This window comes from Cryptomeria japonica, chromosome 5 (assembly GCF_030272615.1).
Source record: "Cryptomeria japonica chromosome 5, Sugi_1.0, whole genome shotgun sequence".
NCBI lineage: Eukaryota > Viridiplantae > Streptophyta > Pinopsida > Cupressales > Cupressaceae > Cryptomeria > Cryptomeria japonica.
This window is the reverse complement of record NC_081409.1, coordinates 928,558,454-928,583,674: the sequence shown is the minus strand read 5'-3', so window position 1 is coordinate 928,583,674 and position 25,221 is coordinate 928,558,454. Positions and strand designations below refer to the sequence as shown.

Below are 25,221 nucleotides of genomic sequence, written 5' to 3'. Positions count from 1 at the left end.
GTCTTTTAGCCATGAAGGTGTAAAAGGCAGACTCTTTCTGCTTTGTGTGCTCAACGACATTGACTTTAGGCTGAGACCCTCCCTGCTTCCACTGCTCGGAAGCTATCCGATTGCGACAATCCTTAATCATATGGCCATATTTGTGACAATAATTGCATTGAACCTTCTTCGAACCTTCCTGTGACTGACTAGAGCCCTTCTGCTGAGATGACTGGGAGGACTAAGAATTTTCCTTTATCCTTGTGAAAGGATTTGGCTGCAAATGCTTGCTCTGAGGAGGACGAAGTGGCATCGCTACCAAACTGTTGTTTCCAGCGATCCTGCTGCAGAAGTTTGGTGCACAACTCTAGAAATTTAAAATCAACATTCGTAGACGTAATGTTGAGAGTCTCTATGAAGTGCTCGTAGGATTTTGGTAGACTTTTCAGGTTTATGACTACCATTATCCTCTTCCTCCATTTTTTGACCAATAGCTTCAAGCTGATCTCGAATATCTTTAATCTTCGTGAGATGCTCCTGTAAGGACGTGTTCATCTATCATGATGGAGAACAACTGATTCTTCAAGAAGAACGCTCGGCTTTTGTCAGATGTCTCATGCAACTCCTTCAATGCTTCCAAATTTTTATAGCTGACTTGCCAGAAGGAATTTGAGGTAATTGGTCATCTGTGACAAAGAGCTTGAGAAGCATGACAGGTTCCCTATTGCGGTCATCAAATTCGTCTTGATCGGCTCCGGCTGCGGAAGGACGCAATTCTTGTCCCAAGACAAGATCATCTAGACGGCGATATTCAAAAAAAGTTAACATGCGCTGCTTCCAGGTGTTACAATTTTTGCCATTGAATCGATGACTGTCTTCCAACATCAAGTTGGTCAATGACGCCATCTTGCACGTTTCCCAATGCATGGAAAACCAGAAAATTTGAAAGCCATAAGTCTTAAATAAAGGTAGAATTAGGTACAGACTTCGAAAAAAATTGAAATACAGCTGACACGGATTTCAAGAAAAAATCCGACAGACCCAGAAAAATCCAACGAAGACCCAAAAGAGCACTCGAAAAACCCACAAGGAATCTAAAATCAGAATGCAGATCCGATGGCTCAAATATTGAAGCACGAAAAATGATGCACCCAAAAAATCTGACGACGACCCAATTGATGTTTCAAAAAACCCACCAAGAATCTACAACTAGAATAAAATTTCACCTTGAACAGAAGGGTTAAACCCTAGTAGAAAATTGCAGAGGTCGTGGCGGCCATGAATGAACCAAATCGAATCAGAGATTGCACAGAGAAACCCTATCCGCACGCAGAAAACAACACCCATGAACCAAAAATGTCAGGCCGTCACAAAAAAAAACTCCCCACGGCAAAATGCGGTTCTAAGAATGCAAAGGCGGGAAACAAAAGAAATCTCAGAAAACCGTCGTGCTGAAGGAAATGCAGGTTGCGCAAAAAAAAATCGTGCACAAAAAAACTAGTGATCGCGGCCAACCAGAAAGACACGAAATCGCATTGCGTCAAGTTGTAGAAAGACGTGAGCCGCAAAGTGCAAAATCGTGCACGATTTAGGGCAGAAAAAAATTGCAACAGGTGCAGAAGAAATATGGGTTAAAATCGCGGAACCCAAAACAAAACGCAGCCAAACAAATCTTGTTCTATACGCGACAAACGCAGAATGTTGATCGCGTCAGGGGTTTGAAACCAGGTCGAGACGTGCCGAGGAAATTCGAAGATGAAGAAACAATTTTAAATGTTTTTCAAGTTTCTGTAAAAAAATTCCTTTCAAAATTATTTATTGAAAAACAAAACATTTTGTAACCAACTCTGATACCATATTACAACATGTAATTGGTAAAAAATAATTGTTGTAATTACGAATGATCGTGAAGATCATTATAAAGAATTACAAGGAATTACAAAATAGAAAGTTTCTAACAAGAAACTAAAATTACAATATTTTACATGATTGAGCATTAATAATTAACTTAGGAAAATATAATATTAATAAAGAATACATGAAGCATACATTAGGAAGGTACATGATGTAATCATGCTGAAAACATGACAACATTGAGCAATCTCATCAGTATTCTTACAAGACATATATATAATGGAGCGATCATGTTGAAGACACATCAGGCATATAGTAAACACATAAATATCTGCAAGCCATGAGACACATGAAACATACACTTGAGAGAAATATACATAAGACATATGAATACACTTGAGCATAAAGTATCCCCTTAGGGAATGAAAGCACATGAATACATGAACAGAAGCAAACAAAAATACAAATATATACATACATACATATTGATCTATAGGTATTTATAGTTAGATTAATTGTAAGAGAGTTTGTTGCAGATTATTGATTTGGGAATTGAGTCATGATTGGGTTGCCCAGCCGATCCATGCTAAGCCTTCCTGGTCTTGTTAACATGGTGTGGGTCTTATTCTCCTGATCATACTCATGATTTGGGGATGGAGTCGTGATTGGGTTGTCCAGCCAACCCATGCTAAGCCTTCCTGGTCTTATTATTATGGTGTGGGTCTTATTCTCCAGATCACACTCTTTACCCTTGTACATTATTAATGTAGGAACGATATGGGTAGCATAGTGGAGTTCTCAATTTAATCAATCTAAGCCCAGGAGCGAATCTCGGTCCCCCTGGCCTATTGCAGACCATGTCATCAATAGGTGAGCTACTTAAAAGTGAACTTTAACCCTCTTACCTATCTAAGCCAACCTTCCATCCATGGTTTAACAGTTTATCATGTTTGACCAGATATTAATTAAATGAAACCATTATTTGTATTGCCGTTCATTGATTATTTATTCCAGCATTCATTATTTTATAGCATATTTTACAAATTGTATTAAGAACATACCCGTAGTATTGTCCAGTCATGTTGTTTCCTCTTCTCTAATAGGTTTGCATTTACTATATTCCACAGGATGGCAGGAAAGATGTCTGATACCACTGTAATGTTCACATGAAATGGTCTTACAGTAGGATATCATTAATCAGAAAATCGTCTCATTTATGAGACTTCACCATTTTCTCATGAAAGGAGATGCAGGCCAGCTATCCTTTCAAAATCTAGATCAACAACAATGCAGCGATCCTACCATAATATCAAATAAATTAAGGAAATCCGAAATGGTAAGAGTTGAGTGTACTTTAATTAACGTTATTATTAATCCTTGAAGTAGTGCAGTCACCTTAATGATTAATTAGAGGCAAAGAGCATGTAATCAAAGAGGTGCCATGATTTTATTTGTAAACTATTAATTAATAGAGGTTAAGAGAAATGATTGGTCAAAGTGAAACATGAATGGGCAATGGTCAGATAGAGGGAGGCATCTCTCCACAACAGCCAGTCGATGAAAGAAGATGACCATCCAAGAAGAATCAAGGATTATTAATACATTTGGTACTCATCCCAAGGAAGGGATCAGAAGGTAAATAAATCATATTTAATTGCTGGCAAGCATTGTATAACACCAAGTCAATATGCTGTAACTTGTCTATGAATCAATACTATTTACAGAATAGTGTATCTCAATGCTATTAGGAATAAAGGGCCAATATATGTTCTGTTATGCAGGCTGTTGCATTTGTTAAGATATAGTGAAATCAGATTTATACTTAATTTCTTATACATTTGTAATACTTGAAAGATCAATATATTATAAGGGACCAATATATGGTCTATTATGTACGCTGTTGCATTTGTATTTGTTAATAAATAGTGAAATCAAATTTATACTTAATTTCTTATACATTTGTAATATTTGAAAGATCCATATATTAAATGATCTAGTCCTTGATCTTTCGCTAATGCCTATGTAGGGATAGGTGATTTGTGTAGGGAGAGGCGAAGCAATTCTGTCACAAGACAAGTAGGTCCCAAGATAGGGTAAGTACATATATTTCTGAAGCCTTGAGGGAGAGTCCTGAGATGGGCAGAAACAGGGGTTCCTGAAACCTTGAGGAAGCCTACTTGTAGACAGTTTCTAAGCACCCTAGCCCCAGTAATTCCACCAACCTCCGTCAGGGTTAGGGAAGAATTGACGGCAAACCCTTAAAATATGTAGTATTAATTGTATTATGAGGAATTAGATGTTTTCTAATCTCAATAACTTAATTTAATACATAATAATGTTTAATAATTGTTGGAAAATAGGTAGGCTTCCAGTAGGGGACATTACAATCGGTATTAGAGCTTTGATCCTGCCATCCTATAGGGTAAAGATGAATCAATGAATACATTCTACTTAATAAGAAGGATCTAGTAATAATTGGCATTGTGTATGCTCTTTGATTGCATATTACCATGTGTATGCTTTGTGTTTTTATATGAATGTTCCATGTTTGGTTCATACCTGATGTGCTTGTCTAGTCTATGATTGTTTATGATTACTAAAGACATTCATAACATCATAAGATTTATATTTTTGGATTGATCTAAATTGTGAGAACATTGCATTTAAGGTCATAAATGTGTGTTATACTATTGATCCTCATCTTAATATATAAGAGGCTCATCCCTTGCTTTGTCTCGAAGATATCCATAGGAACAACAAAACAGTTCTTATAAGATACAATTGATGATAGAATCCTTATCTTAAGATGCAAGGGGAATCCTCACATTAAGAAGATTTAGTTAAAATGATAATTGCATGAGGACAAGCAATTTCGAGAAGGGTGGACTGTCATGCCCCCGATGTGACAGTGACCCCATCGCATGAAATGGTCTTACAGTAGGATAACATTAATCAGAAAATCGTCTCATTTATGAGACTTCACCATTTTCTCATCAAAGGAGATGCAGGCCAACTATGCTTTCAAATCTACATCAGCAACAATGCATAAAATCAAATAAATTAAGGAAATGGTAAGAGTTGAGTGTAATTTAATTATTGTTGTTATTAGTCCTTGAAGTAGTGCGGTCACCTTAATGATTAGTTAGAGGCAAAAAGCATGTAATCAAAGAGCTGCCACGATTTTATTTGTAAACTATTAATTAATAGAGGTTAAGAGAAACAATTGGAAAAAGTGAAACATGAATGGGCAACCGTCAGATAGAGGGAAGCATCTCTCCACAACAGCCAGCCGATGAAAGAACATGACTATCCAAAAAGAATCAACGATTATTAATACATTTGGTACTCATCCCAAGGAAGGGATCAGAAGGTAAATAAATCATATTTAATTGCTAACAAGCATTGTATAACAGCAAGTTGATATGATGTAACTTGTCTATGAATCAATACTAATTTACAGAATAGTGTATCTGAATGCTATTAGGAATAAAGGGCCAATATATGTTCTGTTATGCAGGCTGTTGCATTTGTTAATATATAGTGAAATCAGATTTATACTTAATTTTTTATACATTTGTAATACTTGAAAGATCAATATATTATAAGGGGCCAATATATGATCTGTTATGTACGCTGTTGCATTTGTATTTGTTAAAAAATAGTGAAATCAGATTTATACTTAATTTCTTATACATTTGTAATACTTGAAAGATCAATACGGTCTAGTCCTTGATCTTTCACTAATGCCTAGGTAGGGATAGGGGGTTTGTGTAGGGAGAGGCAGAGTAATTATGTCACAAGAGGGGTAAGTCCCAAGATGGGGTAAGGACATATATTTCTGAAGCCTTGAGGGAGAATCCTGAGATGGGCATGAACAAGTGTTCCTGAAACCTTGAGGGAGCCTACTTGTAGACAATTTCCAAGCGCCCTAGCACAGCACAGTAATTCCACCAACCTCCATCAAGGTTAGGGAAGAATTGAGGGCAAACCCTTAAAATAATTAGTATTAATTGTATTTTCAGGAATAAGATGTTTTCTAATCTCAATAACTTAATTTAAGACATAATAATGTTTCATAATTATTGGGAAATAGGTAGCCTTCCGGTTGGGGACAATACACTCAGGTTAATCATTCGAAAATGTGTAAGTGTGACTTCAAGGATGTAGTCGGCATAAAATGCCTATTGTTATGTTTGATAATATTGGTTATCTGGCAATGTATTAATTGTCCAAATTAAGCTTGTTGTTACTCTCGAGTAAAGAATGTGTCAGTTGGTTGACGGTTGTGTTCCTCTTGGCAACTGTCTAGTTCTTTAAATATGTTGTGTACTACCAAGGAAAGTAGTAGGAGAGAGTCAAATCAATTGTGATCCTTGGCCGACCATCTCTGGTCTTCTTCTCTATAATAATTTCATGTGTGAATAAAGATTTATTTTACTCCTGTCTCTGGTATGCATTGTTATCTGTATTATTATTTCCTGTATTTAATTTTTCAGATATAGCGGTAAACATTTGGCGCCATTGCCTTAAACGAAATCAGGTCAGCCTTGAATGATTCATGCCCTTAGACCCCAATAAAGGTGAGAAGAGGCCACAAGGTGGTCACGACGAAGAGATCAAGCAATCTTTAAGGATTGTAGAACAAAGAGAATGAAGAAGAATACAAGAAACATTTGAGGAAAATCCAGTCGGACAATCAAACCATCCGTCTGTAAACTCAACGTTGGACGAGGAGTACAAAGAGGGAAATCTTGAACTGTAATGTCCACTTTTCTAGGTGACATGAGATGAGCAGGGGTTGACCTACCATTCGAGTTCCCGTAGGTCAACGACATGGTTAGGGGACTCATTATGAGGGTCATGGAGCTTTGCAGGGGCTCTGTGAGCCGTTTCGAACCTTTAGACGAGGTCTCCTATTTTTTAGGGAGAACTGGCAATTGACTGAATGACCACTAGACCATACCATGGTTTCAGTTTCAGGAAGATTGGGTGTGTTTCCTAGTTTCAAGGAGCATCCCTAGATTTTAGGGATGGGACTGCCAGTTGGCCCATCTTGTCCAGCATCAGTCACAGGTAGGTGACAAAGTCAGATTCATGTTTGGTTGGTTATTTTGGGCTATTATTGGATCTATGGAAATATTTTAATATATTTTAATATTTCCTAAGTTAGCGTTTAAATAAATTAAAATAAGGCTATGTATATAGCCATTTCGGAGTAATAAGGGGTTTTTGGCTTCATCCGGTTTGATATGCCTATGTGTTATAGCTCGTTGGAAAGGTCTTGAACTTTGCTACATGATTCTCACCTCCCGGAGTCTTTTTGGATGCTTGAAGCTATTTATTCGCAATAAAGTGATATTTTTCTATAGTTTGACGCCATAATTGGGAAAGTGTCACTTTAATTATAAAGCGCAAGCTTTATTATTCTTTAGGGTTCGACTTGCAAAAGGAAAGGAGTTATAAGGAGATGAAAACCTAATTGATAGCATCTTTGATCATTTTGAAACTTGCGAATTTGGGAATTGCTCTGGAAGATTTATTTTGGTCTGGGACACAAACCCCAGGTCTGAGCTTGCTGAGACGTAGCCCTTAGCAGGAGTTGATAGTGGATTTACCCAGGATTGCACAGAGATTGTCAGAGGTAGAAGACACATCTTCTTGGCCTGAAGATTCAGCGTGCATATTGGGGGTTTCAACAGGGCGGCTGGTCTATTTCAGCTGGCACGTGATTTGCAGCAGTTTCCACTCCTCCTTTGCAACCACGCCTTGTTTGTATGTTGGCTTGAAGGGTTGTATTCAGCTTATTTGGTCTTTCTTGTTCGTTGCCAGTAATATTCCTCCATCTGGCATCAATCCAGATTGAGAACAGCTCCAAATAAATGTATGGATTCTTGCTAAATACAAAACTAGGTTATTTGCCAGGTATGATTTGCAGTATTTTCAGATTGCTTAAGTGTTCTTACATATGAACATTGTTTACTGTTTTATTTCACAATTGTTGCTATTTATCAATTACTTTACTTATAACTTCAAAACCCAAAAAGAAACAATCCCTTTCTGCAACTTTTGTCTATTCTATAAGATCACCGAAAAATTAAAAAATATAGTATGTTTAATTAAGAATTTACAGCAGCAACAGCAAAAGGATCCATTTGGGATCTTTCATGAACTCATAGACATATTCCGTCGTCTATCCATCTTAGGGGAACCAAGAATTGGAGGATACAAACCACCAACCCCGGGATAGAGGGAACATAGGAATGACTTAGAGCCTGGAAGTACCTGGAGTGTTGACGACGTTGGAGGTGGACATATAGAGGATGTGTGCATGGCCGAGAGTGCCAGGAAAGCATTGGAACGTAGTGATCAGAACAATCCACCCAGGTCCCACACATAGGGGAGTAAGCAAGCGAAAAAAATGGTGACTCCTCGGACAAGTTCAACTGTGGATCGATAGAAACTGCCAAAGTTCATGGGGAATGGGTCAGAGGATCCTAAGCGGCACTGTAAGGCATGCGAAACCATTTGGTTGGTAATCAGTCAGTTAGATAAAGACTACTAGTTGAGTGTTTCCTGCAATGTTAGGTGGAGTAGCCATCGACTAGTTTTCAGAACTAGAAGAGAAACACACATAATCATGGGATAGCCTGAAGAAGGCATTCCAGGAGGAATTAAAACTCTTGAGGGACGACAATGAAATTGTTGCTGAAATATACAATACCAAACAAGGGAAGCACGAGAACATACGGGAATACAATCGTAGGCTCGAGAAGTTGTTGGGTTAGATGGAGAACCAGCCAGCCGACAGGTTGAAGAAGAGGTGGTTCATCGAGCAACACATCCCCTCGTTATGTAAGAAGATGAGAAAATACAATCGTAGGCTCACGGAGTTGTTGGGTTAGATGGAGAGCCAGCCAGCCAACGGGTTGAAGAAGAGGTGGTTCATCGAGGGACACGTCCCCTCGTTACACAAGAAGATGAGAGTAGTGTCTTTGTCCTTGTACATCGATGCTTACAATCGAGCGATGGACATCGAAAGTGAAAATAAATCATCCTCTTGAGGGAAGAAGAAGACTAACGATGACAAAAGCATCGAAGGTAGTGGCGACAAAGAATCCAAAACGGTTCAGGCCCTATGACAATATATGATAAGAATGATGAAAGAATTGACGGCAGTGAAAGGAATTTATAAAGAAAGTAATGAACTATGGTTTACTAAATGCAAAAGTGAGGGGCACACGAAAGGTAATTGTCCTAGAAATATGTTTTGTGAGATTTGCCAAATGTTGGGTCATTCAATCAAGGAGTGCCCATACAATTTGAAGACGAGAAGTACACAAGTACTCTCCACACCGGAAGAGACCACTACTTCAGAACCACAAAATGCATCGCTAGGCGGTTATCAAAACCAACGAGGGCGAAATCAAATACTATACAACTCCAGAGGAATTATAAACGCTTAGGGAAAACAATTTTCTGCAATTATGTTAGAATGAAATATTATATTACATCATTGTTTGTTTGTTAATAATAATAAGTTATTATTAACATAATTAGTTGGGTAGATGGTCATGTATGCTTGGCCTGATCAATTAATAACTAATAACTGACTTGTGTTTGTAAATATTGCAATCATATCAATGCTCATTGCCACATTAAGATTCAATTTGGTATTAGAACAAGGCTAGGGGCCCCAAGCACCCACAATGTGGCAAAAAAGGTTGTTGGAGAAATGGGTTGCACGGTCACAAAGTGTCCTACACTAAATGGGGCATCCTAGATTTTAGCCCTAGTTAGTATATGGGAAGTCAACAAATTATACCAAAAACTCATAAAGAATTCTAGCTTGAAAATGGTTCTACATAACTGTCTCTTAAATGACGACTCTATACACAATAAAATCTTATTTCTTGAGGCATGACCTATAAACACAAATTTAATAACAAAAAAGATATGAAACAAGATAGAAATCATATACAATATGCAATATTATAAAATCACACATCAAATTTTGGATTTTAATTTACTTTCTACTTCACACAAGAAAAATAATTTGAAAAACCAATGTTGAGCAGTCTTTGGTACATACATGAGAATTGAACTTTGAGTTTTCCTCTCCATCACATACTATAAGACGATCTTTCAGAAAATGTGATTCCCTGTAAAAATAACATGTGAGTAATCAAGAATTTGTTGCCTAAGCACAAAAGTTCTTGGTCCCAAGCAGAAATCATTTTTCAAAAAGCAACCTCCTTAACTATTTCTAAACTACACATATAGCATGATTAGACAAGTTAACATTTAAAAAAAACAGCAATAAAGCTTCAATGGATTAAAACTAATAAAGCATGAACTTAGTATTCAATCTGGTATGTATCTTTGTCATATGCCTGCACTTAAGTCATCCAAGATGTATGTATATTAATTGAAAGTTTTAATTCAAATTAAAGAAATTGTTTAACTTTCAATAAAATTACACTTGACACCTGCATAATAGGATTTTGGTTAAATGTGTTTGTGAACCCAATGGCAATTATGCATTTATGGTCAAACTCCACTTCTAAATCAATCTCCTCCATAGTTGGGGCGCACATGATCTTGCATCTACTGTTGCACCAACATTTCTATTGGCACACATGCTGACATGGATGCTAAATACCCATACTCAAATTTGGCTCCTTGCCTTATGGAGCAGAGCACCCCATATGCTTCCAGGTTGTCCCCTAGTGGGGTTGAAAAGAAAAAGCCCATAGGCTAGGACTGACCCTTATTGATGTAGCTTCTTTGTAGCCAATGGAAGAAGAGAGTGATAACATATGCAAGAGAAACTACTAATCTTTCGCAACAGTTACTTGAATTCTATATCACAGTCACCAATTACATATTGCATATAATGTTTGAGACTTGAATTAGATTAATTAAATTTTGTAACTTTTTTTTCCTCTTTATGACTTCTTATTTACAGTTGCTTTCACAATAATAAATCCAGATTCTAGCAAATTATAGTACAATTTAAAGTGCTTTCCACTTTTACAAGATCAAGCGAGGTTATCTAGGGCCCAAAGGTACCTAAGGGACAACACACTTCAAAGAATTTAAATGTCTTATATGCAGAAGTGAACAAAAGAATCATATAAGTGCAAATATCAAATCAATATATTATTCAAGAAAAGAGAATCCAAAAACAATGAAACACCATGTTAGAACTATACATAACATAATATGTAATGTAAGTTCTTGTGATGAACCCTTGCTGGTTCAACTCTTCAACCTGCTGTAGTTTGTAGATCTTCTTTGTAATTTTGATTATTAAGATGGTCTTTCAGAAATAGACAAAAGTTGCAGAAGGGGGTTTCTTTAATTTGCAACACATATTGAAATAATACATTAAATTAATCAACTGAAACAATAAACTGGAGAAAATAGAAGCATGCCCATAGGTCCTTAGCCAATTTATTGAATTAAAAGAATTCAATCAGCAACTTACAAAGTTCTGATTTTTATTCTGAAACAATTCAGATCTCCTCTTATTTAATACTAAGACACCCAAACAGTGGAAGATGGCGCCAATAAATGAGCAAGCTGTGTGTTTGGGAAAAGAAGCCTCCATACCACAGAAGAATTAACAACAAATAGTAAATAGAAACCTACAACAAATCTGCCTTGTAAGAAGCCAAATCTGCCCCAATTTAATTCAATTTGACTTCTAAATGAAGCCAACCAAGCTGCAACAATTCGATTGATCTTTCACAATCTCAAAGCTATTGAATTCTGAAGAATGCACGCTCTCCAAAACAGGTCCAAACCCTAGCCACCATAGCCAAGTGCTTAGAAGAAATGTCAAATGCTCAATATCAATGAATGAGGTTTAATTTCCATCTTGGTTGCCTAAATACCCAAAAAGTACGATTTTTGGTAATTAGGGATTTTAAAATCCTAACTTGCTTTTAGGGTTCCCAACTTAACCCTAAAAGCAACGCCTAGCTTAGGAGATATTAATTTTTCACTTAAATAAATTTAAGTGATGCACTTTGTGATTTTATATTAATATTTCATTAAATTATTAATTGCCTGTGGAACCACTTAAAAATTCATATCTCTCATTATTGCTCGAAAACTGAAACTGTCAAAAGCTGGGGCCACAGTTCGCCACGCCAATGAAAATAGGACCATGTCTATTTTTAGCAATTTTTCCCTAAAAATTAGGAAATCCTCATATAATGTCACAAACTGATGAAACGAAGACCAGAACTGAACTCAACACTGAACTAGAACAAATAGACAGACCACTCCTCAAGATACTGCATTACTGACCCCCTTATCCATACCCTGTTAGCCTACAAGGGTCCAAAAATAGGCTAACTCCTCAAACCAATGTCCCTGACTAGGATGGGGACATTACAGTTCTTGTGTCCAAAATGGAAAGGATCCATAAATTCAAAACAAGGATGATGAAAAAGTCAAAAAGGAAGAAAACCTCAACAATGCAAGATCACGGTCCAGGCTAGGAAAGATGAACATTCAAAGTGACATGAAGATCAAATATTCAACAAAGTCTACAATATAAGGCAAGAACAAGGATGAACAGGAGGATCAAGCATTGGCATCATTGTTGTCCTCATTTTTGTTTTAAAAAATGAAGGACCATTACATAAAAAATTTGTGAAAAAATGAAAATTTTACTCTATGGCACGCTTCCCGAGGCATAATTTCGATTAATCCTTGGACTGGCTTAATCCTCAATCCATCCTCGAACTATGTTTCAAATTTCGTTGCATTCTGGATTTGTTTGCTATGTCTTTCCTTCAATTTCGGGTTTTTTCTCCCTGACTGCAGGTAGAGAATTTTCCTTGAATTGCAAGTTTTAATGATTTCCATTGTTTTGGTCTTTGTAGGGAATTTTTTAGCTAGTTACAAGTGCACTTTATTGAAAAATAAAAACTTGCAATTTGTTTTTTATTTCCTCCTTGATGCTTTTTGGCTTTTTCAGTTAAAATAGGGATTTTTTGGTTAAGTTACAAGTAAACTTGTAATTCTTTTCTAAAACCCCTACTTTAATGGTTTTTGCTTGTACTAGGGATTTTAAACCCCTATTACATGTGTGCAAGTGAATTATAACTTGTTGTAGGGATTTGATTTCCTCTTTACAAGTGATTTTAAACTTGCACATCTCTCTCCAAAACCCGATTTTGCCTTGGAATGAGAAAAGTGACATTTAAAACTTGCTATTCTCTCCCAAAAACCCGATTTTGCCTATAAAGTGCATTTTTGAGGATTTTAAACATGTAATTGCATTTTAAAAACCAGATTTTGCCTTGTTGAGGGAAAAGTGACAATTAAAACTTGTTATATGGAAAATAAAACCCGATTTCCTCTATGACATGTGAATAAACTTGTATTTTCTTCCCAAAAACCCGATTTTCTTTTGCTTAGTCAATTTTTCTACAAATCTTCCCAATTTTTTGTGGAGAAATTCAAGGAGTAAGGAGGCAATTTTATAGCAAGGCGATTTATGTGGATTGAAGAACACGTTGCTGCCGTTTGGTGATGATTTACCCTCATTCTTTGCAAAAAACGGTTTACCACGTGGTCCCTTGAATCCGCATTTTGGAGGATATTTTCTTTGCAAATCAGCAATCTCCTAAACCGTTTTTACCTCTCTTACCTAGGCGTTGAAGTTGGGAGAAGTTTTCAGTCATTCTTTGGGCCATTTAAGACGCATTTGATGCCACATTTTTACCACATGACCCTTCCTAGGCTGCGTTTTGGAAGATTTTGATGCCGTGTTTCCATCTCCTCCTTAGGCGTTTTGCTTTGGGTCCCTTTGGCCTGTTCCTTCTTTGACATTTTGGCCATCCAAATTTGGATTTGCTGCCACGTTTTTCAGTTTATGGCGTTTTTGTAAAAACGTGCCAAGGGTTTGGCATTGTGGATTGTCTCTATTTATTGGATTGTCTTCTTCATTCCATGATTGTTGCATCTTTTGGAGAGGCTTTTTCAGTTTGAAACAAGGTATGTTTTCTTTTCTTTCCTTGTCTCATTTTCTTATTTTCTTGTTTTCTTAGTTTTCCTTTCTAGTTATAATTTGTAAATATGTTGTTCTTGTCCCAAAATTGGTTTTGTGAGAGAATTTTTCCCCTTGATATGCAATTTTTGGATTGCATTGTTCTTCCCCATTTTCCCTCTTTACTTGTATTCGGGATTTTAAATCCCAATTACAAGTTGGCTGGAAATCTTTGTTCTTCCTTTACGGTTGAAGAATTTAACCATTTTAGTTAAAATTCCAAATTGAAAAAGTGTGAAATACCCTTCCTTTCAAAATCGGGTTTTAAGAACTGGATTGCATGTTGAAAAGTTCTTCCCATTTTCATGAAAATGACATTGTCGGATTTTCCCATTTTTATCCATTCATGTCTCTCATATCCGTACTTTCCATTTTCGTCATTTTCCGCAAGTCTAATTCTCATTTTCCATCCATTTCTCCATTTGCAAATTTACAAGTGTACTTGCATTCGGGTTTTAAAAATCCGATTGCATGTATGCCCTTTCCAACTTGTATACTTGCGAAAATTTCCCCAAGATCCAAAATATGTCAAAGTCAAGATTCCCCCATTTCAATTTATTTCCCCTCTTTCTCTCACAAAGTCGTGAAGCTCAAGAGTCTAAGTTTTTCCCATTTGAAGAAAGAAAAATGTTATTTACAGTTGAATATGATGTTGCCTTAACACTTTTAAGTCTTCATCACACTATTTCAGGTTGTCCATCAATGTCAGATTTGCCGTCATCTCCAATTCCAAAAAAGATGAAGTACAAATATGACAAGTACCAAAACGAAGTTGCGCCTTTCCCAAGTTTCCTCTCCTTTGGATCGTATCAGAGATACAGAGATAGGGCATGTAGACATGTCAGAATTTGTCAAAAGGGTTGCGGATCCACAAGATAGCAATATGCAGCGGCTGTTGGACAGCCATATCCATCACGCATCTTCTTTCTCGGTGGCTGCCCTAGAACCTGAATTTGTTCTCGCTTGCGCCCATCATTTTGACAAGGAGACAAGAATCATTAAAAATGATGATGGCGAAGCAATAATCCACCTTGATGCAGACACAATTGAGGTCTTCAGTATACCTCCCGCACCTATTTACATGAAAATCTCTAAAGAGAGTGCAGCTGAGTATTATGTAAAAAGGAAAAAGATTGTAAACGACATATCAACAGGTGGATCCAAGAGCCACGAGCCGCCTTCTCAAGGTGGGCTAAGTTGTACCGCTGTGACTTCAAATGGGAAATAGGAGATATCATAACCCTCCTCAGCAAGATAATGGGCCTTGAACATTCTAATATTTTTGAGCCCTAGATGTACAGGTTCATCATGTTCATAAGGCAGTCCCATCATATATCATGGGGAGAAGTCATCAACAATGCCTTGTGTGAACAACTTTCAGTAGTCTCTTCCACCATGACTTTCTACATAAACTCATATTTGGTGTACTTGGCAACATCGCTTAGGCATTTTCCAGGTCTTTCTACCAAGGGTGATCGCTCGCTTATACTAGTTTGGGAATATTATGATCAGACCTAGCAGATTGCATTTCAAAAGAGTCCAGGATGCATTCTTCAGTTACTTCATGTGTCAGTTTGACAAAACTCTGAAGAACAAAAGGGTATCAGATGAGGCATGGGAAAGGGTGAGTGAGTATGGATGCTTGTTTCTACAGTTCCCAACATTCACCTATATGAGAATCGGATGCTATAGTGGGCAGCCATACATGCTCCCTAGATACCCAACTGATAAGATCATTCTTATGGAGTTGGGAAGACAAATCATGGCTGTCCACACTCATCAGTCTGCCAGACACAAGGTTGGAATGGGGATCTCTACAACAAACCCACTAAAAATTGGCCCGTATTCTCTTGTCATATCCATTAAAGCCAAGGCCATGGAGACCGAAATGCAGGAAATTAAGCTCAAAAGGTTTAAGTCCAGAGCTGATTTTGATTACCAGGGTATGAAGGAAAATATCAAAAAATCCTTTGTGCATGTGCATCGCATTGAGGATATCTGGGTAGATCTCCGCACAGAGGTCGAGGTTCTGAAGATGCATTACTGCAGGCTCACTGTTGAGCAGGTTGTTGATTTGAACTTGGTGGACATTCCACAAGGGATGATTGATGATGGGCACGTACTTGATCCTGAATATATTTCACGAAGGGTTGAGGAAGCTCCACTTCCTTTAATCCAATGGTCACACAAGGAGTGCATATCCATTCTTGAGAGATTTCAGCCTATCTTGGCTAACACCAATGCTTGGCTGAAAAGTAATGTTGTTAGACTCATAAAAATCAAGATTGGAAAAGAAGATGATTCTACGGGGCCTCTTGGATGTAAGTCTGAGATTCAGATTGACAACAAGGAAGGCGCATCATCTTCGGGCACAAGGATCAAATTGCGAGTTAGTCAAGCAATAGTGCTTCCTCCTGAGGAGGCGACAGTTCGTGGAAAGGAAAAGTGACGATTTCATGTTCAAGTGATCAATCTGGATAATCCAGAAGAAGGGCAGTAATCTGATGATGCTCCCAAGTCTCCAGCATCCGACTTGCCTCATGAGATTATTCCTCCAGTTTCCATTGAGACACCCCTTTCTCCTCCTGACTTGCTAGTTGATGAATCTCCTCAGAATGCCATTCCTATTTCGGCATATGAGCCACCTCCTGATCATCAACAAGAGAATGTGCAGGAAGTTCCTGAAGATACTCCTGCTTGTGTCCAACTGTCAGAAATTGATACCTCCACTTCTGGTTTTGAAGAATTCATGAAGCAATCTTCATGCCCATTGGTTACTGAGCAAACCGTGGTCGCCATCCAAACCAATATTCCTCCCAGGATGACCACGGTTATTCAAACAGAAACTGCTCCTCCTTTGCCTACAGCTGCTACAGAAGGAGAGTTGATGGCTTTACCTCCATGGCTTAGTTCTTTTACTCCAAAGAGGAAGAAGCAAGAAATCTCACCTGATGCCTTTGATTATCAGCAACTAAAACAGTCCAGATCCAAGGTTGCTAAAAAGGCCAAGACTATCTCCAGAGTAATTGTTGATAGCAACAAGATGAAGGTAGCTGAAATTGTTGAACCCATTGCAGATAAGCCACTTGAAAAAATGTCAGTTGCTGATTACAAAGTTACAAAGATAGAATTGAGTAAGTAAACGCATGAGGTGATTAAACATGGTGCTCAGTTTTCTATAGCTTCACTGGTACAGCAGTGTGATGAACTTCTAGCAAAGAAAGATAAGCTAGAAAAGGAAAACCGACAACTTATGGCAGTTGTTCATAAAATCACAAAACCTGTTGTTAAAGGGAGTAACTCCATAGGTTCTTCTGGTTCCCAAGAATCAATTCGTGGAGTGTGAAGGGTTGCTCAGAAGGTACAAGCATTGGATTCCTGGGTTGACCAGCTTCATGATCTATGTGCACAAGTGATGAAAGACATTTTTTAGATGATGTCTAAGTTGGAAACCGTTGAAGAGAAACTGGATCAGACTTCCGATACTTTCAAAAAGAATCTCGAAAGTGTTGAAGATAGTTTGACAATCTGACGTACCATGCCCCAACAACAGTTGAGCGTTCTACAGGAGCATGCCATCATCTCTTCCAGGGTCATGTACTTGGAATTTGAAGAGCTTCTGGAAAATCAGGCCCTTGTTCTTAAATCCCTCATTGAGGAAATTGGTGATACAATGAGATTACGGGGTGAAGTTTTCCGAGATATTGTCTCTCATTGTGAAAAGGCCTCTTACAACATACTAAGTCAGGATGGAGAGCTGATTCCAAAAGAAGAAGTTCTTGCTGATTTACAGATGAGGATACATAATGAATGGAAGAGCGAACAATTCTCGGCCCCTTCAATTCAAATGTTGATGAAGCACCAAATCTTTTTGCATGAAATCCAGTCCATCCTGGATAAAAACAGCTCTGCGCTCCTCCGATGTCATGATACTATTGTGAAGACCATGGTTGTTGCCAAGAACACCCATGAACCGGATCTCGATGAACTACAAATGATCATCCAGAAGCTTGAAGGATTTGTGTCTTCACGTGCTACAGCTTAAGCGTTTTTCAACACTTAGTTGTATTTTTCCATATTTGTAATCTTTAGTTGTAGTTTTTCTTTTGACAAGTTACATGTAAAAGTCTTTTTGTAAAACGCAAGTTAACTCATTACTTGCATTTTTGTAATTACATGTAAAGCAACTACAAGTTGTGTTCAATTAGGACTGTAGCTGGAATAAGTCTCAGTTAGTTATTGAATAAGTCTTGGTGGTTGAGAGAATCTCTCAAGTTAGTTAGGATCCTCCCACCTTTTTCTCAAGGCTCCTCTCCTATAAATACTTGAGGGGTCTATTGTAATCTTTATCTTTTGGAAAGCAAGCAAAAAATCTGTCGAATTTACAGCAAAGAAGTCTTTGAGCTTTCATGTGTGAATTCAAGAATTGAAAGCAATAGAAAAAAATTGCTCAAGCTTTGAGTCTTTGTGTTACATACTTGAGTTTGTGTTCTATATTATCTTTCTTGCAAGTGTTTCTTAAAGAGCTTAATCACATTTGATTTGCAGTCTTTGTGTTGCAAGTATTTGAGGTTAATATAGATTAAAATAAATATTTTGTTGAGAGAAGTTCTAAGTCTTTGTGCTTTCACTTGTTCTTAAGAGAATTTAGGAGTAGATTTTGTGAGAAATAGTTGTGAGTCTTTGAGCTCATACTACTTCCCATTGTGTTAAGTAGAAAAGAATAAAATATTTCAGTCTTTGAGCTGTTATAATGTGTTCTTTATAGCATTCGTATAGAAAAGGGTAGATAGGACTTCACATAATCAAGTCTTTGAGCTTGATATTGTTGTCCCATCCGGAAGGAAGTGACGCAAGTCTTTGCGCTTTCAGGAAACTTCATTTCCTTTCTCTCATTTCATTTTGAAAGTGGTTACTGTTGTTTATATCAAATCGCTATCCTTTTCTGTGAAGAGAAAAGGATATTGTCTTTCTTGAAAGAAGAAAAAAGATTGCTATCCCATCCTATTTTATTTTTAAAGTTGTAGTTAGATAGGGGGAGGCTTCCCTTAATTAGGAGAGTTTTGTTGCCAAGAATAATCATTATGTTATGTTTATGTTGTCATCGGTAATAATGAGTTACGACGGTCAGTTAGTTAGCCGACGGATAGGTAGTTGGAGTCGCGACGGTTGTGTCGTACCCCTTTGGGTATTATATATTGTGTACCTTTTCTTCGAAGTAGGATCATGTTAGTCGTGTCAAATGTAATGTTATAAGCACTTGATGTACATGGACTGTTGAATTAATATAGAGACTGGTTATTTAACGTATTTCCATTATGTTCTGTGCATTTACTTTTTGCACTTAACCGTTTACCCGAGAGGGCAAACATTTGGCGCCGCTGCCTAGACGTACTCGGGAACGGAAGACGCGGATGGCGCACGGACTCGATGGGCCTACCCGTCGGTGAGATGAACCCAGAGACCGACGACGCGCACATGGAACAAGAGGCGAAGGGGAAATTGAACCCTTGACTTATGCCCAATAGACTAAATAAGGACAAAAATAAAAAGATACAGAGTGACAAATGGGAAGTGGCACAAACCGCGTTGAATCTCAAACAGCAGATAGAACGAAGGCGTAGGCTAAGGCGGCTTGCCGAGGGACGACCGGCCGAGGGGTTGCCCGAAGGGAACCCAGGAGGTGTCACGGAGGTTGCGGAGGCAAAGATAGACGGAGAGAACTACACTGTCTACACTGTTGTAGGGCTGTCAGAAGGAGTCACAGAGGGTGCCGAAGGAGAACTCTACAGTTTGCCAGAATAACACCGTAGGGTAAGAAGCCGCAAAGAGTTGGTGGAACAAACAAGACGAAGTCTAAACCTGATCGACGCTACCAGAGACTTGGTAAAGAATTTGTCCATTTCAGAGGACAACCGGAGGGAGACAACGGAAGGTGACGGTACGACCGAAGGTGCCGAGGGAGCACAAGGGTACCGTACGGGAGGCAATTTGTTTGGTTCGGTGTCAGCAATTTTTTCCGGAGGACCCACGAGTGGAGGTTCAGTTGCAAGAGGCGGAAGATCGCCAGGTACGAGTACACAAGGAATTAGAGGAGCAACACCCAGCAGTGGGATGGCGAGTAAACAAAAATTGCCAAAGTTCACAGGGGAGGGCAAGGAAGACCCCTTATGGCACTGTCGTACATGTGAAACCATTTGGTCCGCCAACGGAGTAACAAACCAGGATGACTGGGTACAGCAGTTCCCAGCCACGTTACGAGGAGTTGCCATAGATTGGTACTCCGATGTGGACAAGCAAAAAGTGGCCACGTGGGCCAATCTACAGAAGGAATTCACGGGGGAGTTTCGGTTGCTCCGTGATGACAATGAAATTGTAACGGAGATATACAGTACCAAACAAGGTACCAGGGAGACAGTACGGGCATACAGTCGGAGGCTGAAAGAACTCTTGGGTAAAATGGAAAGCCAACCCGCAGATGGATTGAAGAAACGATGGTTCGTTGAAGGGTTGAAATCCTCCCTACGGAGGAAGATGAAAATTGTACCCCCGACGTCATATGACGACCCTTATAATAGGGCGATGGACCTGGAGAGCGAACACAAAACATCAAAGAAGAAGAAAAGTAATAAATCCTCATCCGAGAATGATGACTCTTCACAGGAAAGTAGCAGCGATGACGAGGCTAGCAAACGGGTGCAAGCACTCCAGAAAGACATGGAGCGAATGAGAAAAGAATTCAAAATAATGAGAAGCACTGGTCGGAACGAAGGGGACATATGGTGCATTGAGTGCAAAGAGGAAGGGCACACAAAGGGTACTTGCCAAAAGAAGGCATTCTGCGAGATTTGCCAAGTGATGGGACACTCCACCAAGGAGTGCCCATACAACATGAAAACCCGAAGTACGCAAATGAACCAGATGTTGTTCACGGAGCAGGCCACAACATCCGCACCAGCGGGTACCAGCCAACATACTAAAACAACGGGATCATCTGGAGGATACCGGGACAACAGACGCGGCGGCGGAAGGAATAGCAACAATAACAATAACGGAAGCCGTATCCAATATGACGCCAAGGGCCGGCCAATTATCCAATGTAAGGCCTGTAATCAGTGGGGGCATTTCACCCGTGATTACACGAAGGAAGCCACCCCTCAGCACCTCTGCCGTTGGTGTGGGCCAGGCGACCATGAGGACGCAAATTGCCCACAGGTAGGGGTTAATCTCCTCAACATTGAGAAGGCTAAGAAGATTGGTGAGAAAGAAGTACTGGCGATCACCCGCGCCTAAACGAAAAAAGCCACTTATCCCGACCCCCGTACGCAGGAGGAGAGATTACAGGAGGCAAAAGCCAATATTGAACGTGAGATGACAACCGAACGACGGGACAACGAGGTGGCGAGTACATCATCCCGTACGGAAGCGGAAAATAACATCATTGGGCAAATCTTGCAGATAGAGGTGCCGATAAAGGTAAAAGACCTTCTAGACTCTATGCCACAATTGAGGACTGCCATACTCACCAATGTGCAAAGCACCGCATCGTAGGGGTTCCCGCCACCGCATCGTCGAGTGCACCACAGGTAGGGGTTCCCGCCACCGCATCGTCGAGTGCACCACAGGTAGGGGTTCCCGCCACCGCTTCGAAGAGTACACCACAGGTGGAGGTTTCCGTTAGCCCTTCGACTGACCCGACGTTACTAGCCTTGAGCAGTGGTAGACACCCAGCTGTGGTAGAAATGGGTATCTGTGGGACCATTCTGAAGGACACCATTGTGGACGGGGGATCTGTTGACGTGTATTTTGTACACTATCAAACACAGAATAAAATACCTAAAGGTACCTTATCCTCTCTTGAGTAAAGCCTCTGATTGCTGAAGATATCGCGAAAAAGGATCAATCAGGATGACTCCAAGGTTCTTGTATGTAGGGTCTCTACGTGTGGATAAGCTCTCTGTGGTATGATGTGATTTGCTGGAATCACAAGGGGACTTACATTTGATGATTGAACGTCTGATCTGCTTTGAATATTGCTGGAACACAGGCTCTTACTAGCTTAGACTTGAAAAAAAAAGGAAAAAAGATGAGGGCGAGGAAAGGATCTAATCCTAACACTAAGAATGTAAGAGCAATGAATCATCTTTGATGAAATTCTAACTAAGTCTTGTTTTGACATCCCAGGACCATCTCCACAAGGTTAGTGCGATCTTCGAAGGAAAGCTTTATGATGTTCAAATCATCACTGCAGGCATAGACACCATCGGGTTGATGCATATCAATGAAGAAGCGAAAATTGAAGTTAAGCTTAAGCTGAATGATTCCAGTTGACTACACAAGGCAAGTCTGCAATCAACAAACTGCTAGTAGTATGAATGTACGAATTCCACCATCAATCAAGCACATTTCTTCCACTCATCTAATAACATGAAATCAAACATGAGAAGTATAAAGACCATGCAAATTGTCGAATCGACCCATAAATTTCACCATTTCTTCAATGAAGTTACAAGTCTTTTACAACAACATCTTGGCAACAATCTTTGCCTTCTCTCTCTACTCTACTCTAATTGCTATTCTCTCTCTATCTTCTAACTGCTTCCAACTATTCCTAACTATTTCCTCTACAAAATGAAGAGTCGGGGTTTATATAGTGCCCATAATACAATTCGATGGCCGAGATCAATGGCCAAGATTTTACAATGAAAACCCTAATTAGGGTTTGTTACAACCATTACATAACATTTAATGCTCGACCAATGAAATAATTGTATTGCTTGGACACATGTCCTCTCTAGAAAATTCCACCAATGGATAGCCGGGGTAGGTACATCGGAGTTTGTGCCACCTTCCATGAGTTAGGTACATTGAATCTGGAAATGCTGAGGTGGACCACACTGACTGGAGAAGTGATGACTAGGATGCCACCTCGTCCGACACTTGTAACTTGGTAGATATTCAACTTGATGTTGTTGAGAAGCTAGCTTTAATTAATTCATCTGGAACTATCTGCTTCTTCAACGAACCCTTGTTCTAACTTCTTGTGTCCTTGATGTGCAGGATGATTGATGTACCTCGCCTTGGAATACTGGATTGGAGAAGTCGCCCTTGATGACGTTAGTCCAAATAAGGTCGTCCTTGTTGATGCTAAGCTGGAGGAGGTCGCCCTTGTCCTTGCTTAATCGTCCTTGATGAGAACCTGCCGACTTGTAGATCCTCCGGGCTTTGGAGTCGGCATCTTGATACCTACACAACATTTCAAAATTAGTAATATATCTTGAAATCTAAAAATTAAACTTTAAAAGGAAGATTCAAGATTTTAATTAGGAAACTTTATGATAAATCTTTGAATTATCATTTCCTAATTAACTACGCAATACTTAGATTTTTCCAAAAATGTCTAAAAAATCAAACCTTGAATAAGGGTGTCAAGATGATCTTGCCATACCTCCTCTTGAGTTTTAAACTCTAAGAAATGATGTAAAAATAGATGAATTTTGCTAGGCAAAGTGTAGATCAAAGCTCTCCCTTGGATAAAATGCACCTCCTTTAGCTTGGAAAAGAACTCCACCTTCCTCTTCAAAAATCTGGAAATTATCCTCCAAACTAGCAAGAAATACGCCTTTCCAATAGCTTTCAAGATGAATTTCGTCCTCCACTAGCTTCTTCCACACTTAGTAGAAATTCACTCCACTCCTCTGGATTTCGCTCCTCAAATTGCTCTCCAATTTCGCACTTGAAAGGATGATTGAATGATTTGAATTGTGAAACAACACCTCCAATATATAGAGCGCTCACCTTCTACATCTCTCCATAGGCCGACTTGGTGGAAAAAATAAACAAAGATTAATAAAAGGAGAAGGCCGACTTAATTAAGCAAAAAAATGATACCTAAAGCGCTCTTCCTTTTAAATTTTAATTTAATAATAATTAATTTCGAAATGCCTCAATTAATAAAAAAAACGATTTTCCAAGGCTCAAAATTAATTATTAAATGCTATGCGCTTTTCATTAAATGCCAATTTAATTAAAAATTTTAAAATATTTCGAAGCTTTTTAGCGAACTTGGCATCTAGTGCGATTTGCTAAAATAAGGCAAAAAATAATGAATGTTGATAACTTCGCTCTGGTCCCTTGGAGAGGGACAGGAGCGCCTTGGCAATTATGAGCTCACTTATGTTTTGCTAATTTTCAAAATTATCTTCAATGGACCGATTGTGCCTCCCTTCATTCATCTCAAACATGAAACTTGTTTTACCTTTGCCAGAAATTTGTCTTGTGAGAAAATCGCTCTGGTCCCTTGGAGAGGGACAGGAGCTTCTATTGCCATTTGGATTGATTCTCTTCTTTGTAGCCTACTCAAGTTATATTCAACGGGCAAAACAAACTTCCCTTGACCTCTTCAAATCGCGAAATCACTTAAATCTTGCAAGGATAATGCAAATTTGGAATTCAAGCTCCGGTCCTTTAGTGAGGGATAGGAGCGATTTTGCAAATCCAAGCTTATCCGTCCTTTGTTAGGCTTCCAAACTATCTTCAACGGGCTAAAAATGCCTTCTTTCATTCGTTTCAATCACAAAACTTGCTTCGTCCTTGCAAGAAAATTGCACTTTTTAGAAAATCGCTTTGGACCTTCAGCAAGGGACAGGAGCGCCTTTTGTCATCTTGGTATATTTCCTTGCTTGTGGACCACTCAAATTATATTCAATGGACAAAACATGCCCTCCTTGATCTCTTCCAATCATAAAATTGTCCTGATCCTGCAAGGACAGTGCAAATTTGAAAATTAAGCTCCGATCCTTCAGTGAGGGACAGGAGCGAATTTTGCAAATCCAGGCCAAATCTTTTCACTTTTCATCTCGAAATTCCTTAGCTAGGGAAGATTTCACCTTGCTTCATGCTATGAATAAAAGTTAATGTCCAAAAAAGGTCTAAAAATTGTGCATATAAAGAAAAGCGCTCTGGTCCTTCAGTGAGGGACAGGAGCGAATTTGACCTTCTAGGCCAAAATGCTTCACTTTTCACCATGAAATGTCTTGGCTAAGGAAGATATCATCTTGTTACACGCCATGAATAAGAATTCAAGTCTAAGAAAGGTCTAAAAATGTGTATATAAAGAAAATCGCTCTGGTCCCTTAGAGAGGGACAGGAGCGTTTTTACCTTTGTAGACAAAAACTCCATCATTTCATTGTCTTTGATCAAGTTTGGATGCTCTATCATGCTCATTTCGTCCTTCACCATGCTTTTGATGTCTCAATTTGACCAAACAAGGTCAGGAATGACTCAAATAAGCCTTTTCGCCCTGGACCCTTGGTGAGGGACA

At 38.9% G+C, this 25,221-nt stretch overlaps 1 protein-coding gene across 1 annotated transcript in view; it reads right to left on the bottom strand.

Annotated features, from left to right (window-relative positions):
- The window catches only part of LOC131855885 (ABC transporter C family member 13-like), a 115,692-nt gene that overhangs the window by 11,677 nt on the left and 78,794 nt on the right, over window positions 1-25,221 (bottom strand). The window contains exon 7 of the mRNA XM_059221225.1: window positions 9,923-9,992. Coding sequence (XP_059077208.1) covers window positions 9,923-9,992 — 70 coding nt within the window. The remainder of the gene's footprint in view (window positions 1-9,922; window positions 9,993-25,221) is intronic.